General features: G+C 44.2%; 1 protein-coding gene across 4 annotated transcripts; it reads right to left on the reverse strand.

Moving 5' to 3' along the window:
- Nucleotides 1-539: 539 nt before the first annotated feature.
- Nucleotides 540-12,312, reverse strand: LOC109915489 (transcription factor MafB). Of its 4 annotated transcripts, none has more exons than XM_048608387.1 (2): nt 12,226-12,312; nt 540-3,781 (listed from the first exon to the last, which is right to left on the reverse strand). In XM_048608387.1, exon 2 carries the CDS (start codon nt 3,107-3,109, stop codon nt 2,138-2,140), a length of 972 nt encoding a protein of 323 aa, XP_048464344.1. In that variant the 5' UTR covers nt 3,110-3,781; nt 12,226-12,312; the 3' UTR covers nt 540-2,137. The 4 variants fall into 4 exon arrangements, 3 of the variants coding, with proteins under 3 accessions (XP_048464344.1, XP_048464345.1, XP_048464343.1); XM_048608388.1 differs by lacking the exon at nt 12,226-12,312 and adding an exon at nt 8,899-8,920; XM_048608386.1 differs by lacking the exon at nt 12,226-12,312 and adding an exon at nt 5,848-5,950.
- Nucleotides 12,313-15,994: the final 3,682 nt, after the last annotated feature.

Consider the following 15,994-nt stretch of genomic DNA (forward strand, 5'->3'; position numbering starts at 1 on the left):
ATATGCACTGGCAGTTCCCACAAACAATATTCCTCTCAAGCTTTTCCAAGCTAGCATGCAATAACTGGCAAAGAATGCAGTTAAAAATCATCAAAATAACATCAACCAGTAACTGTGCCCACTTAATGCAAATACAAAGCAAAATTCAAAATTTGAACTCTTGCGTTTAAGTACTGGCCTTACAACAGCAAATAGATTATGTTACAGATTAAAGGCAGTGATTTTCCCAATGACACGAAAAAAATCTGCTATTGCTGTGGGATTTAATGTATAATTCTTGGCATAGTGTCAGAATGATTCTGGAGTGCCAAAAGTATGGTAGGGGACAGGTACCCAGAGTGATAATGCTAATAGGAGTGGAGATTACACACATGGGTATGTTACAGTAATAATACAGATTTGAACTTATGTATTATGTAACACACTTTGACGGCGCCTCTTGACTTTTTTGCACACTTGAATTTATTTTTCAATAATAAGCAAAACAAAGAAAAGGGATCAAGTGAGGGTGAGAATAAAAGACATCGGAGAAGCACATGTCAAAATAAATGCCATTTGAATGACTTTAATAAGCATATAATAGAAAAAAAACAGTCTTCACAGAACAAAAGAGAAAAAAAAGACAGAAACCTTTTTTTTTGGATAACACCACCGTACTCCAGTTCGGAACAGATAATTGAAAGGCATTGTCATTCCCATAAGCTGTCTGCTTATGATCTCTTCAGGATTTATGGGAGCAATTTTTGTGAGCAGTTAATGAATCTGAATAAGGTCGTTTCAATCACTACAATCAATGTTTTATTTCTCTCTTCTCGACTGGAGAAAAAAATCATGCTTTAACAATATTTAAAAAGTAAAGAAGCACAAATGCCTTCACGCCGTCTAGTTATATTCATGTTAACTTAACACTTTTTATTCATTTTTAAAAAAAACTCACTTAGGTCAGACGCCGTTTTGCATCCGCTCAGCAGTGCGCGGTTTACAAAGAGAGTTTTCAATTTGGTCACACTGTCAGTGCTTCTTACACACTGACCTTGCACAACAGAAAAGAATGCATACTATCGAGAATTAAAGAGAGTACATTTTTCAAGCATCACTTTGGTGTAAAGAAGACTTTAGCCGACCAGCTTGGCTAATGGAGTCTTCGTACACTGTCAGTAATAAAAAATAGTTTCAATTTCAGATTTTTCTTAAAAAAAACTTTAAAACATTCTCACTACAGTGACTGCATGTTTGTTAGCAAGCATTGGATTTACAACATACAGAACCCAAAACTTGACCTTTCTGTCTCTGTCTCCAGAATTGGCAGGGATTTAGGAAATAAACCGCATTTATAAAACAAATACAGCTTCCTACTGTGTGATGAACAGTTTACAATTGGAGTATCCAAAAAAAATCTAAATTTAAAAAAGAAAGTGTCATTGTCTTAAATCAGCTAAATTCTGAAGCAATCATCGCCCATGTTCTGAGCGCCAGGTAAAATTAACACGTTAATGGCACAAGGAAAGACTGTTGCTAATGGTATGGTATATATTCATATCTGTCCGTTTCCTTTGAAAAAAAAACTGCAGCAAACAAAACAACAAGGGAAATAAAGTAACCAAAACAAAGAAAGAAGATGCGCAGAAGTTACAATGTTGGTTTCTGTTAAAGCGGAAAATTGCTCACAACTTTCCTCCCCCCCGAAAAAAAAGTTTCATTAAAAAAAACACAGCCTGCTGAAATGGTTCAGTGCATATGGACACAGTTCTTGTTGCATTTATTTACAAGCTGTTATATTCGTCAGCTAAAAACCGAGGACTGCACAGACAGTAAAAAGTTCAACTATTCTGTGATAACTTCTTTCAAATACACAAGCTAAGACCAACGCCATGCCGAATGGAAAGTAAACTGGTACAAAATAGAAATTATTACCATACATGTCCAGCATGCAGGATTAATTTGTGTGTGTGTGTGTGTGTTTTAAATGCAGGTTTTCTATTTTTCTCTCTCTATATATAACCAACACAGGCAATATACATGGATGGGCTATGTTGTAGATAGGTATCTCTCTCGCTCTCGCTCGCTCTCTCTAACAACTCTCAAGCAGGCATATGGATGGGGTGTTATAGATGGAGGATGGCAGGCGTTTGGGGACTCACATGAAGAAATCTGGAGACGGTGGGTTGTCGCTGGTGGACCCAGCCTCTCTGAAGCCATTGCTGGCGAGTTTCTCGCACTTGAGTTTGTAGGCGTCTCGCTCCCTCATCAGCCTGGCCACCTCTTGCTTGAGCTGCTCGACCTGCTGGATGAGTTGGGTCTTCTCGTTCTCCAACAGGTGCTTCTGCTGCACCCGCTTGTAGCGACAGGACTGCGCGTAGCCGCGGTTCTTCAGGGTCCGGCGTTTCTGCTTCAGGCGGATTACGTCGTCTTTGGAGAAGCCCCGGAGGTGCCTGTTCAGCTCCCGCACCGACATGCTGACCAGCTGCTCGTCCGAGAACCTGTCCTCGGCGTGGAGGCCCGGGTGATGGGGAGAGCTCTGGATCTGCTGGGAGGGGGATGAGGTGCCCGAGGCTGGAGAGCCGTGCTGCTGCTGCTGCTGCTGTTGTTGCTGTTGGTGATGGTGGTGGTGCCCATGGTGATGGTGCTGATGGTGGGCACCCGCACCGTTGCCCAGCTCGTCCGGGCTCACACCTGGGTACTGGTGGTGATGGTGATGGTGGTGGTGATGGTGACCCCGGAACCCTTCATAGCCCGCTTGTTGTTGCTGTTGCAGCTGGACAACGTGAGCGCTGCCGATCAGAGCCTCCACCGCGTCCTCCGGGCTGAAGTTCAGCGCCTCCGGGTTCAGCTGCTGGTAGTTGGCCGTCATCCAGTACAAGTCTTCCAGGTGGGTCTTCTGCTCGGTGGGGCTGAAACTGGGGGAGGAAGGCACCGAGCTGCACGGCGTACTGATAGGGGTGGAAGAGACCGAGCCCGCGGGCTGTAACCGGTTGCAGTGTCTCCCGGAGCGGTCAGTTCCCAAGGGTTCCTTCTTCACGTCGAATTTCATCAGATCAAAGTCATTGACATACTCCATGGCCAGCGGGCTGGTAGGCAACTCTGCATTAATGGCCAGCTCTGTAGTCATTGCTTTCAGTCTGTTTCTGGATGTTCTCGACACTTTGAAAGTCCCTGGTTCTGCTTTCTTTTATTTCTCTCTCTCTCTTTCTGTTTGTTGCCCCTGTTTGGACAGATGTCCTCTTACTCTCTCCCCCCCAGCGTCTTTGCACGGACGGTTCTCAGTAAGTAAAACTTCTCTGAACGGCGCGTTGCATGGAGAGAGGCAGAGAGAGAGAGAGAGAGGTGGGAGGGAGAAAGACTTTTTTATGCTTGCCTGAAGCTTCGTTGTCACAGCGTAGCGATCCCTCTGTTAAACTGCCTGGGCTGACGTTCAGCAATCAGCTGCCGCCGCTCTTGAAGCGAGACGAAGAAATAAAACAGCAGAAAAGAGGGGACATTAAAAAAAAAACCCTCGGAGGGGGGAGAGGGTTAAAAAAATGATCAAAAAGCACCAGGATTTAAGGAGGAGGTTGGGTTTTGTAGGGAGGGGGCAGGGAAAGAGGCGAGCAAGTTGTCCGGATTTGCCCCTCCAATGCTGCCGAGCCCCCGGTGCAAGTTCTAAGTCCTGTCTTCCCGGACCAGATGAGGTAAAACGAGAAAGCAGTTGGTTTTTGGAGAAAACCAGGAGCGTTTCTGTTGCTGATTTTTTTCTGTGTGTTGCTGCTGCCGCTGCCGCTTCTCTCGGCTCAGCTGTACCTCTCTGCAAAAGGGGGAAGAGAGAGAAAAAAAAAAATAAATTAAAAAAAAAATCACCCACAACCAATCTGCTGCTGATCAGGCAGCTTTTAGCACAGATTGCAAATCTCCTTTTTCTTAAAAGAGTATATAACCCCCCCCCGGATCACGTCACCCCCAGGAGGCGGGCCTCCAGCCGCCCCCCCGCCAATCAGCGCCTCCACAACGAGGAATTAGCATAATAGGATAGAAACAAGGGAAGTGGAGTTTGACAATTAGAGCCAATCAGCTGACAATCAGCTGGGCAAAGGAGAGCTGCCAAACCAGCCTTCCCCAGCCCAAAGACAGATCCAGAGACCAATACACAGCCCAGAAACAGATCCAGAGGTATACACACAGCCTCCCTAGCCCCCCCAAAACGGATACAGAGACATACACGCAGCCTTCTCCAGGCAAGAGGCATGTACATAGCCCTAAGACAGAAACAGAGACCAATACACAGCCTAAAGACAGGTAGAGAGGTATATACACAACCTTCCCCAGCTCAAAGACAGATACAGACACATATGCAGCCTTTCACATCTAAAAATAAAGGCAAGATTCATGTACACAGCACAAAGACAAATGCAGAAACAAGTATAGATACATATACGCTGCCATCTCTAGCCACCCAAAAAATAGAGATATCATTGACAAACACAGAGTTACACACAGACCACAGATATATACAGAGCCACACACATAGCCTCTCACTGCCAATGTCAGATACAAAAACACATACATAGACCCAGCCAGAACACAGATTCAGAGACATATACATAACCCAAGGACAGATACAGAGGCATATACACAGCCGAAGGACAGACAAATGAATGGCCAAAAATGTATAAAGAGACATAAACATAGCATCTACAGTCCAAAAACAATTATAATGATATATATGTTATTTTCCCCAGCCCAAAGGCAGATACAGAGATACACTGAGCTTTCTCTCTATTCATCCTCTAACAAGTAATGTTGCACTCCACTCAGATCCTTCCACAACCACAGTTATAACAGCTTCTCTCTCACAGCCGCTGTCTCCACTTCATTTGCAGCGGCCATGACCACTTTCCACCAACCCTTTCCTTTCCATTTACAAAGGTTTCACTCTTCACCAAATGCCATCTGATTCCTAAAGCTCCTGGTTCTTCTACCTATTACGCACTGATCACAACCCCAATACACATGGATGATTACCCAAGTACATACTGACCATCAGCCTAATACACACTGGCAATAACCCTAATACACAGTGAACAAGTCCCCAAAACACATTGGCTGTATATCTCAGTACACACTGATCATGTCCGCCAATAAACACTGATGACATGCACCAAAAAAGACTGACCATAAACCCAATACACACTGGCGATTACCCCCAAAACAGGCTCACCATAACCATATTCCCCGATATTCATTGACCATATCCCCCAAAACACACTGACCTATCCTCAATACATACTGACCATATCCCCCAATACACACTGGCCGTATCCCCAATACACACTAACCAAACCTTATGGTGTTCGTTTGATTTCTCACCCCAGCAATTTTGACGTTTAGTTTCTTTGTTGTGCTTATTTGACAGAATAGTCTCTTTCTGCACCTCGCTCTCCCTCTGTCTTGTTGACTTACTGGTTATTCTGTTTTTCTTTATCTTTCTTGACCGCTGTTAACTCTCTTTTTGACTTTATCTGTGTTCCTCTTTTGATCTTCTTCGCTCTCCCTGATTCCATCCCCCCATCCCCACCCCCAGTCGTCGCTGGCTTTCTCACTCTACCTGCCTTTCGTAATCTCTCTCTCCTGTATACATCTGTCTCCCGACAGATACTTCACACTGCCCCTTCCTTTCGGTCTTTCTTGCCCTTTCATTCTTTGACATTCTTCTTCCAGTCTTTTTAGGATCTCAACCTTCCACTCTCACGCACTCCATCTCACTGACATTAAACCAGACAGCACATCCAGTCCCCCTTTCCGCGACCCTCTCCTTTTGTTTTATATATACACATGAAACTTTGGGTTTACCGCGCTGTCTGAAAGCAGACTAACCGGGTGCAGCGACAGCGTGGAGATGAACATCGATCAGCTCGCTATGCTTACAGCCTCGCTGTTCTGAAGCCAAGTGCAGCATTTGCTGTACGAGAGAGAGAGAGAGAGAGGTGCTGGGGGTGTTCTAAAGTTTTTTTTAAACCAAAGGTCGAACAGAGCGCGTTTTATGAAGGAGTTGTAAATAATTGCAAATAAATATCTAAACTCAGGTAATCAAAACCCTGCGATCACCCTCTGTGACATGCAGTACTTTGCACCATTCTTAAAGTATACTTTATAATTTAGCTTCACAGAACATCGTTACTTTGTACCAGGTGGGTCGATATTGTTTCCTCTACGTTTACAGACTGTCACACCCCCGCCCCCCCGGACCCTTTCCTCCTCACATCACCCATTCCACTTTTCCCAGGATACGGGCAGTAAAACATAGCCTGCAGGTTCACCCCTCTCTGTGCAATACTTGTAAATTAAAGGACATTAAAAAAAATACAAAACTGTGATTGGTCGCTCGGTTCTGGTACACATGCATCATAGCACTTGGCTGGAAGCATGCTTGACTGGCCTGGCATGTTTCAGCACAGACTCACAGGCACATGGATAGCTCTACAAAGTGCGACCCCGTGTGTTCAGATCAGAGCGCAGGGGAAAAAAAGGAGAGATCGCAGCAATCAGCCAGCTACAGACGCGGAAGAGCGGCACAAGAAACTGTTACGGTTCTCAGCACCGTCCCGCAGATACTCCTCCTGTATCAGAGCGGACAGAAGAGCCCATTTTCAAACAATGGTTTCAAAAGGGCGAGTAAAGGGGCAGGAAAGCCTTTGAAACCGACATTAAACTTAGACTGGTTGGTATAACAGTTGCTAACACCGAACGTCATGTTAAATATTAATAGTTAACGCCTTCAGTAGATGGTTAGCATCTAGTGCATTGTGTGTCTGTGAAAATATCCGGTACTCCAATATCTAGATATGTCTATTACCTCCTATTCCTTACAGCTTGTGCGAACCCCTCACTACAGCTTTCTCCCTCATTTATTTTAAAATAGGTTCAAATTAGGGATGAACCATATCCAGTTATCTCTGTTTTTTAAAAAAACTGGTATTTCATATTTATCGATACAGAATCTGTATCGATAAATATTTGTATGAACGAGATTTCGGTGATCTAACGATTAGTACCTACAAAAACCACGATAGCTTTCTCTATCATTATATATTTTAAAAAATGTTCGATATGTAAGCCCAGCGTTGCGACGTGTAACAACGAATTCCCAGGCTTTTCCACTATGCTAGGCGCATTTTTGACTCTGAGCATCGCCGCTCTCCACAAAGCCCAGTTTAAATAGTTACAGGCAGCCGCGGATATGTATCGTTCAATTTGTTCTGTGTTTATTTAATAAAAAGAACGAGCGAAGAGGACGAGGATGCAGCGATAACATTGTCCTGGAAGAACGTGTAGAGAGCATTTGCAGCATCCTTCTGTCCATTCGCTGGTACTCTCAAACTTTCCGAACCACATTCCTACAATTCCTGGGCTGGGAACAGCGGGTCAGTTGCTGAGAAAACAAAAAAAAGCTCATTTCCATTCATCGTTGCTTTTACAATCCCACAAGAAGCGAGGAAATAGTCACCTCGACAATAACAACAAAGTTTCAAACAATATTCTCACAGTGAGAGCAAGGTGACAGGTGTGAGTGCATACAAATGTAGAAGGGACGATTAAAAAAAGACATATATAATCCATCGGCTGAAATCTATTTGGAGACAGTATCTCAACATTTAGTAATATGTTGTTGAAGTTGAGACTTTCCCTTCAGTTGTAAATTCAATAATTATCGATCATAGATGGAAGAACATGATCAGTTTTATAATGGAGATATTTTAAAATAAATAGTGAAGACTCAGAACATCGCCTAAACCAAATATTGAGTATAATTTTATTCCTATTCCTCGAGTAGATCATTTTATTTCAGTTGACCGAATATAAACAGTTGCAACCAATTTTGTATTGGGATGTAAATAGACTAAAGGGGCATTTTTTTTTTAGTTGGAACCCATGTGAGTGGTGGCTTTTCCGCAGTGTTGTGTTACACGGACTGGGACGGAGTAACATGAGACGGAGATCAGGACTATAGATTTTAACGCAGAAAATCTTTTCCAGGTCTGGAATGATAAAAATGGGGCTAAAACCAAATGCGGGAGTTCCCAGGTCCGACCTTAAAACTAGCGAGAGTCGGTGACCAACAAAACATCAGTCCTGGAAGTGTCCCGGGCCAATTTGGAAAATAAATCTGTTGACCTTGCTGCTGCTTTATTTATTAGATGCAAGTTTCAATCTACCTGAAAATGAATGATATTAATAAATCTTTCTTGATAGGAGCTCGCTTGTTTATAGAGGGTATTTAAATGTAATTTGAATGGGAGGGAAACCCATTTGATTACAGGCTCTGCTCTCCCGCACCCCCCCTCCCCCCACCCATCGCAACCGCTCCCACGTTATTTGCTATCAGGGTGAGTTGTAAATAATTATTCCCCTTTCTCGTCCCCTTGCCATCGAGCCAAATATCCCAGTTTCCTCTCGGATCCGTGGTTCCTTTCTTGAAATCGCGAAGGGACGGAGTTGAGATCGGTTTGATTGTAAGGCTTGGGGTTGGATTGCTCTCCCTGGTCTCGGTTGGCAAGTTTTAAATACCTACATGAATATAGCGGACGGTAACTATATTTTCGACATCTATCCCTCTTCAGGACAGGGTCGATGTCACACGTGCCCAGAGGAAATGAATGATAAGGGCTTGGAAGGAAGAGGGAGAGCACTTTAACTCTCTCCTGAACTTCACAGGGTATGGGCAGAAAGCCTTCGAATATCTATAACTACAGGAAAAAAAAGCGAGGACGTATATGTAGATCGAGAGATGAATCTGGACCACGCTAAATTAGGTTAATAATGGCCTATTTAAACACAGCAGACGGGCCTATCTTACAAGGAAGTCACCTTCCATATAGAAACCGTATCGTTTACTCACAACCCGTTAGAAATTGACTAGGTTCTGACCGAAATGGAAATCATCTGCCTGTTGTTAGGATTGCTTGATCTTCCGCCTTTCACTCTCTCCCACCCCTGACCTCAGGCTTTGGAGCTGGGACAACTGGGAGTCCTGGGCGGGGCTGTGAAAGTTGCGAATGCCCCCCTCCGCCTGCCTCCAACCGCAACCCCCCCACCCCGCCCCTGATCTCTATGCACTAGTCCTGAGTAGGTAAGTGACTGACTCGATCCTTTTATTACAGCCATCTGTTTAGAACAATGTGTGAACACTAACACACACTGACACTAACACACAAGCTCAGACATAAGAACACACTGACACGCAGAAAGATAAACCCTGACACAGAGACACTCACTAACACACACTGACATACACACAGCGACACACTAACACACACTGATACTAATACACACTGGCATACATTAACACACTGACACGAATACACTAACACACACTGACACTAACATCACTGACACTAACACACACACTGATGCCAACACATAAGCATTCACTGACATGAACAGGCACTGACACTAACACAACACACTGACACTAACATATTCTGACACTATCACGCACTGAGAGTAACACACTGACAGCAACACGCACTGACACCTGCATACACCATCACCACACACTGACATTAACACACACACTCACTAACACATACTAACATTCACTGACACTAACAGGCTCTGACACTAACACTCCCACTGATACTAACACACTCTAACATTGACACGAACAGGCACTGACACTAAAAACATTGATAACTACACACACTGACGCTAACATATACTGACAGCCATACACTGACAGTAACACGCACTGATGCTAGCACACAGCATCTCCACACACTGATACTAACACACACGTAATGTTCACACACAAGAGGCACGGAAGTATCTCCCGGCACTCATTTTATCCGTCGCATCCATGCTCTAACCAGCAGAAACAAAGGTGCGATGAAATATAGTCACACCCACACACACAGACACAACACTCGTTCACTGAGGCCAATGCGTCACAGTGCACAGTGAAACACACTGCGTTTGTAAACACCAAACGAGTAAAATGAGACACCCGTTCACACGTTACCCAACCACAACACACACGCTGTCACATACATGAGGGGACAAGCTAGTCCCCACCCCGCTTTGTCGTTCATGGACCATTTTGCCGACGACCAGATATATTTACACCAACCAGGCTTTGTTATTAAAGTTTGCAGAAATGGCTATCACTGGTAAAACTAAACCATTTTATCCTTTAGGAGTCTTTCAGTTAAATGGAATTTGAATAGAACAGGACAGGGTGATGGAATATCGAATTTCAGGACAGATATACAGAGTGGATGGAGTGTGGACCGAGACAAGCGTTTTTAGAAGAACATTCAGAAAAAGGGGATCCAATTAATGCCGACAATATATTCACCCCCTTAAACTTTACAATCTCATTCCGTTTTCTCAATTCAACACCACCGAACTATTCGAGATTTGAGACATTTAAAATAAAACTCAGCATCTTTCGAATAAGCGGAAATACAGCCAAACGAGGCGTTTTATATATTGTTTTAAAAAAAACCAAAGATCAGACAAGTTTAACTTTGTTTTGTCCCCAGTTTGTACCGAAACTATTAATGCCCGAGTCTGAAGCGAAGCGAAGCCACTGTTAACGGCCTACACAGTGTTGATTCAGTCCCTTCGCATTTAGTAGAAGAAACGACAGCAGGCGTAAAGTCGAGGAGGGGTTGTGGGTGAGGGGACGGCGGGCGGGTAGAGAAGGCTCAAATCAGAAAAATAAGAACTGAAGAGGTAACATGGAGAACGAGCAACACAAGAGAGCGGGAAACGAGCGAGAAAAAGTGCGCTGAGAAATGAGTAAATAATGGGCAGCTCAGTGTTTTGATTTACTGTGTTGGAACTGTTCTGAAGAAATGATCTCTTCAATAATTCATCACAGCTTTATGCAGGACAGCTCTGTCGATGCTTTAAGCGGCTTATGTTAACCTGAGAGGCGATCACTCCATGATGTGCCCATGGTCCCTGTAAAGGCAAGGGGAGGTTGTGTGGACAAAGTATTCCACATGAGCTCAGAAGGACAAGGCCGTCTAAAAGAGGTCAGGTGGATTTTACTCCTGAAAACTTTGGTAGTTTTCAAAAATAAATAGATTTAAACTCAGGCTGGAAGTGGCACAGCCCAACAGTGAATTTCAAACACAATAGCACTGTATCTTGTTTCTGTGTTGGTTAAAATATATAGTTTTTTTATTTGCAATATATCTCCCGTATTGAGTGCAAAAGAAGATCCAACAGCATATCTCTTTTTCGAAAAAAATAGGAAAAAATGCTGGGGAGCGGCTTATTATCCCTCTATAGGTGTACCCATGAAACGCCGTTTTGGAGTTTAATGTTTGATGCTGTTAAATGCCCAGAATAATGTTATCTTTCAATGCCGATCTGTCACTCCCGGCAGATCAAACGGGAGAGATTAGCACCTTCACAGTGGGATGAGAGGCAGGTTCCTCTCTGTCCAAATTTGCTTCGTCCTGATAATGCGCTCTTTGCTCTCCATCTCTCTCTCTCTGTCTGTCTCCCACAACGCCACCCCGCCTCACGTGTTACACAATCACACACACCACCACCACCCGCCCCCCCCCCCCACCCCCACCCCCCACCAAAGGAAACAGCACACCAGAGTGAGAAAGTGACGCTCCTTGCTGAAACCTGCATTTTAGCAGCTCAGCTACAGGGGGCGGCTTTGAGTCAGCCCAAGGACGGGGTGGGGGAGAGGTGGTTCGGAATCCCGGGTGTGGTGGGGGAGGAGATTGAGTTTGTCACCGCGCTTTGGTGGGAATCTCTAGCCCCGAGGAAGCTCTTGCTCACTCCCAGACCCCAGGCCGAAGAGCTGGGCAGGAATCTCCCTTCGTGCGTGAACCAGCGAGACGGTTCCCCGTGCGCTCTGCCCGAATCAAAGCGGCGCAAACTTGCGACCGAATGAAATGTGACGAATTAAATACGAGCCTCGGTGGGCATGGATAGTAGGAACTGGTGAGATACAAACCGAAGCGGGCCGTACACTTGAACAAAGCGACCAACTGAAGGGATACAACCCAACCCCCAAATTGGTAGCATTCAGAAACCTACCCCTTACACATTCTACAGAATTGCTCGTTTCGGCTAGAGCCAAATAGGGAGGAAGCTCGTTTCAATTCGCAGCCAACATCTAGCGAACGAAATTGCATTTTCGAAATCGCACTTTTCAAAGTGCCCACGAATATACCGCCTATTCCGTTCGTCAATTGCACTTAGAGAGAAAAAAAAAGGCATTCTCACGATTTTCCTCAAGGAAGGAGTTTTCCTCTGCTAATATCACCACTCAAAGGTTTGGGCGCAGGAGTCTAGATTCTCAAATCGGCCGTGTTTTTACTGAACTCTGATCAATAAAAGAAAAACTGAATCCGTTCCTGTTCTTGAGATTTCATGGACAGGTCGTCGATTACGAAGGGAAAGGGCCATTTTTTAAAAAATGTTCGTTTATTTTCTAAAAGAAGTGTTGTATTAAGTTGCTTGTAGGATTGCCAATTAATTTATTACCTGTTGTCGCAATCCAGCCGAGGTTGCGCAAAAGTTACGACAGAGCTCTGAACTTTCAATCACTGTAATATTAATTAATGTGTAGGAAAGGAGCGTTCCAGCTAGCGCAACCCAACAAACAGTGTGAATCATTGACAAATCACTGAAATTTGGCATTTGTGCAAAACCGCGAGCGGACCACACACTTACATCGTGTGGCTGCTCCATCAGCACAGAAGATCACTCAGCGAAGTTGTCATTAATCTTAACTTTAATAAGCCTGAAATTTGGGCTTTGCGTCTTGTACTGTAACAAACAACATGATCCATTTGTGAATCCTTTTGATGTCGGCTGCAACTTTCATCTTTGTCCCCCTGCCCCCCATCCCACGCCTCCTGTCTCTAGATAAGAAGTCCATTTTGTCTCCATCTCCATCATTGGGAATGTCCAGTGGCCTCCCTTCCATCCGCTTGTTTTCTTTACAAAGCAGATTCCCTGTTACACTGCTGGACCAAGTGAAATCACATTCAGATCAGATCAGCTCAGCCAAGATCTCAGCAGACTATCCATTCCTCTTTCTCCAGTACCTTGTCATGTGGTTAGTCACGTACAGGTCCTTTCCCACCTACGTATGATCCAGCGTTCACTCCATGTTAGCACATTGTCATATCCAGAAATCATAAGATGGTAGCCATTACTAGGCATCAGAGCAAATAAAGGCTAGAACAGCTCAACAAGTTAACCAGCATGGATAACGGCATAGCAGTAATGTTACTGGACTAGTAATCAATAAACCCAGTCTATGCTGAGGAAGGGTCACCGGACCTGAAACATTAACTCTGTTTTTTCCTTCACAGATGCTGCCAGATCTGCTGAGCTTTTCCAACAACTTCTGCTTTTGTTTTTAAGCCTAGTCTATTGCCTTGGGGTCTGGTGATTGGCAGCTGGTGGATTGAAAATTCAATGAATAAACTCAGGCAGAGTGGCGGTGTCCCCCACTCTGAGCCAGGAGGCCTCAGTTCAGGACCTGCCAGCTCCAGAGGTGTGGCATGACATCTCTGAACAGGTTGAGTAGAAAATATTTACCCTGTGTGAAAGAAATAAAATCTGGCAAACAACATGGGTCTTAGTAAAATAAAACAAAGAACTGCTGATGCTGGAGATCTAAAACAAAAGCAGAAATTGCTGGAGAAACTCAGCAGGTCTGGCAACATCTATGGGAAAAACAAGTGCAGCTGACATTTTGAGTCTAGCCAGTTCAGATGAAGAGTTATCGGACTTGAAATATTAACTGTGCTTTCTACCCACAGATGCTACCAGAACAACTGAGTTTCTCCAGCAATTTCTGATTTTATTACAGATTTCAGTAATGGTGAGCAAAAAGCTATCTTACATTATTACCAAAAAAACAAAAAACATCTGGATTTGTGAATGTCCTTAGGGAAAACAACCCTGTTCTAACCTACAGAATTCTTACAGCATAGAAATAGGCCATTTGGCCCATCATGCCTGCAACAGCTCTTCAAACATGCACCATTACCTTGAGTCAATCTCCTGCTTTTTCCTCATTACTTTGAAAATTATTTATATTCAAATAATCATTTGCTGCCCTCTTAAAGCCTCAATTGAACCTACCTCCACCACACTTTCAGGCAATGTTTTCCATATCACAACCACTCACGGAGTGAATTTTATTTTTTCCCATGTCATCTATTCTCTCTCATTCTTCATACTTTGTCTCCAAATCCAAAGCAATGTGTTTTTGTTTTAAAATTCATTCAAGGGATGAAGGCATCGCTGGCTAGGCAGCATTTGTACCCCATCCTTAATTGCCCAGAGGGCAGTTCAGAGTCAACCACATTGTAGGCCAGACCAGTTAAAGGACATTAGTGGACTTTGGTTTTTAACTGCCCTCTGAAATGGCCATGTAAACTATTCAGTTCATGGGCAATAAGGGATGAGCAATGAAATGCTAGCCTTGTCCACATCCCAAGAAGGAATAAGAATGAATATAAAACAGAGTAGATGACCTGAATTCTGTTTCTCACTCCAAAGTCACTGCCTGACCCATTGAGGCTTTTCCAACCTTTCCTTATTCTTCTGTCAATTTCTAGCATCTGAAGTATTTTGCTTTTGTATGAGAGCCAAAGCTTAGTTTTGCAAAATCTCTACCAAAATATACAGAAGCTGTTTCTTTCTTTCTTTTTTCTTTGTTCATTCTAGAGAAGTGATCCTATTGGGAAGACTGGGAAGTGCCCATCCCCAGCTGCTCCTTTTAATGTGGTGGCAAGATTTTAACCCCATGATAGTGAAGAAGCTTCCAATATGTGGTCAAGCCATTTTGAACTGTGGCTTGGTGAGTTGAATCAGCCTCCCACAGCCTCATCAAACAGCAGGCAACAAAAATCCCTGATCAGACCCACAATCTCAGAGCCCTGTCACAGAGGCTAGAGGCCAGAGGTCCCAGCAAGTGTTTACTGACCTGCTGCACACACAGGATTGCTGTTAATCTCTAACTTTCAATCTTCAGAACAATCACATCAGTACCAGCTTCATGTCCCTCAGCTCCCAACTGAACTCACCAGAGGATTTGATCTCCACTTGCCAGGAACTTTGTGATGTTTGCATTAAAGGGTTGGACTTTACAACTCCCCCTACACTCCCCTCACTGCTATCAGCATAGTTGAATGTGTGGATGCTTATAATATAAAATGGGCACCTGTCTGAAAGTGGAGGCAAGGTAGTCAGCCCAGTGGCTTTCACTGCATGGGAGGAAGGAGAGTATTCCTATGAGGGGAATACTCTATTCCAATTGGACGCCCATGCTTCAAGCCTCCCTAGCCCGTAAAATCTTAGCACACAGCATCCTTCCTCTACTCCCACCTCATTTGCTGGTGTTTGCTAACCAGGCCTGTCCAAATACTGCAGGCTCATCTGAACACTGGGATCCTCAATACTTCTTCCCAGATGACTGCCTGCACTTCCAGCAGTGGCCACTATTCGGTTCTGGTGCTGCAGCACTATATAGTAGACAACCAATCAATTTGGCCAACAATTCAAGAAGGCCATTCTTTCTCCCAGACCCGTAGAGAAGTCCCATGATAAATGAATTAAGTGTAGTATCCCATGGAGCAGCTGGGCTTTTGGTTGGACAGCTGACAGTTGACCATTTGGTTGGGGCAATCAAACTTTGTAAAATCCATCCCCATGTTTCAGCTCAGATAATCAGAGGGCATAGGATTATTTATTTTTTTTGCTAAAGCAATGACTGTTAATGCATTGAAATGATGAGCAGTGAAATTATTCACTGCAAGCCACAAAGGAAAGAGGCCCATTTTTGGCCACCTAAGCAAGACCTGGTTTCAGGGAGGTTCAGCATGGCAGGTCTATGGTTTCACAGTCCCAGAGGCAGTAAGCATGTTATTACAGCACAAGTGTAAAAGAACCACACCTAGACTCTGGGAGCTTCTCTGAGCATGCCACCAGGTTTGCTGGCAAGCTCAGTCACATTGCAATTGCCCTATATCTA

The sequence above is a fragment of the Rhincodon typus genome, chromosome 19 (genome assembly GCF_021869965.1).
Source record: "Rhincodon typus isolate 14 chromosome 19, sRhiTyp1.1, whole genome shotgun sequence".
NCBI lineage: Eukaryota > Metazoa > Chordata > Chondrichthyes > Orectolobiformes > Rhincodontidae > Rhincodon > Rhincodon typus.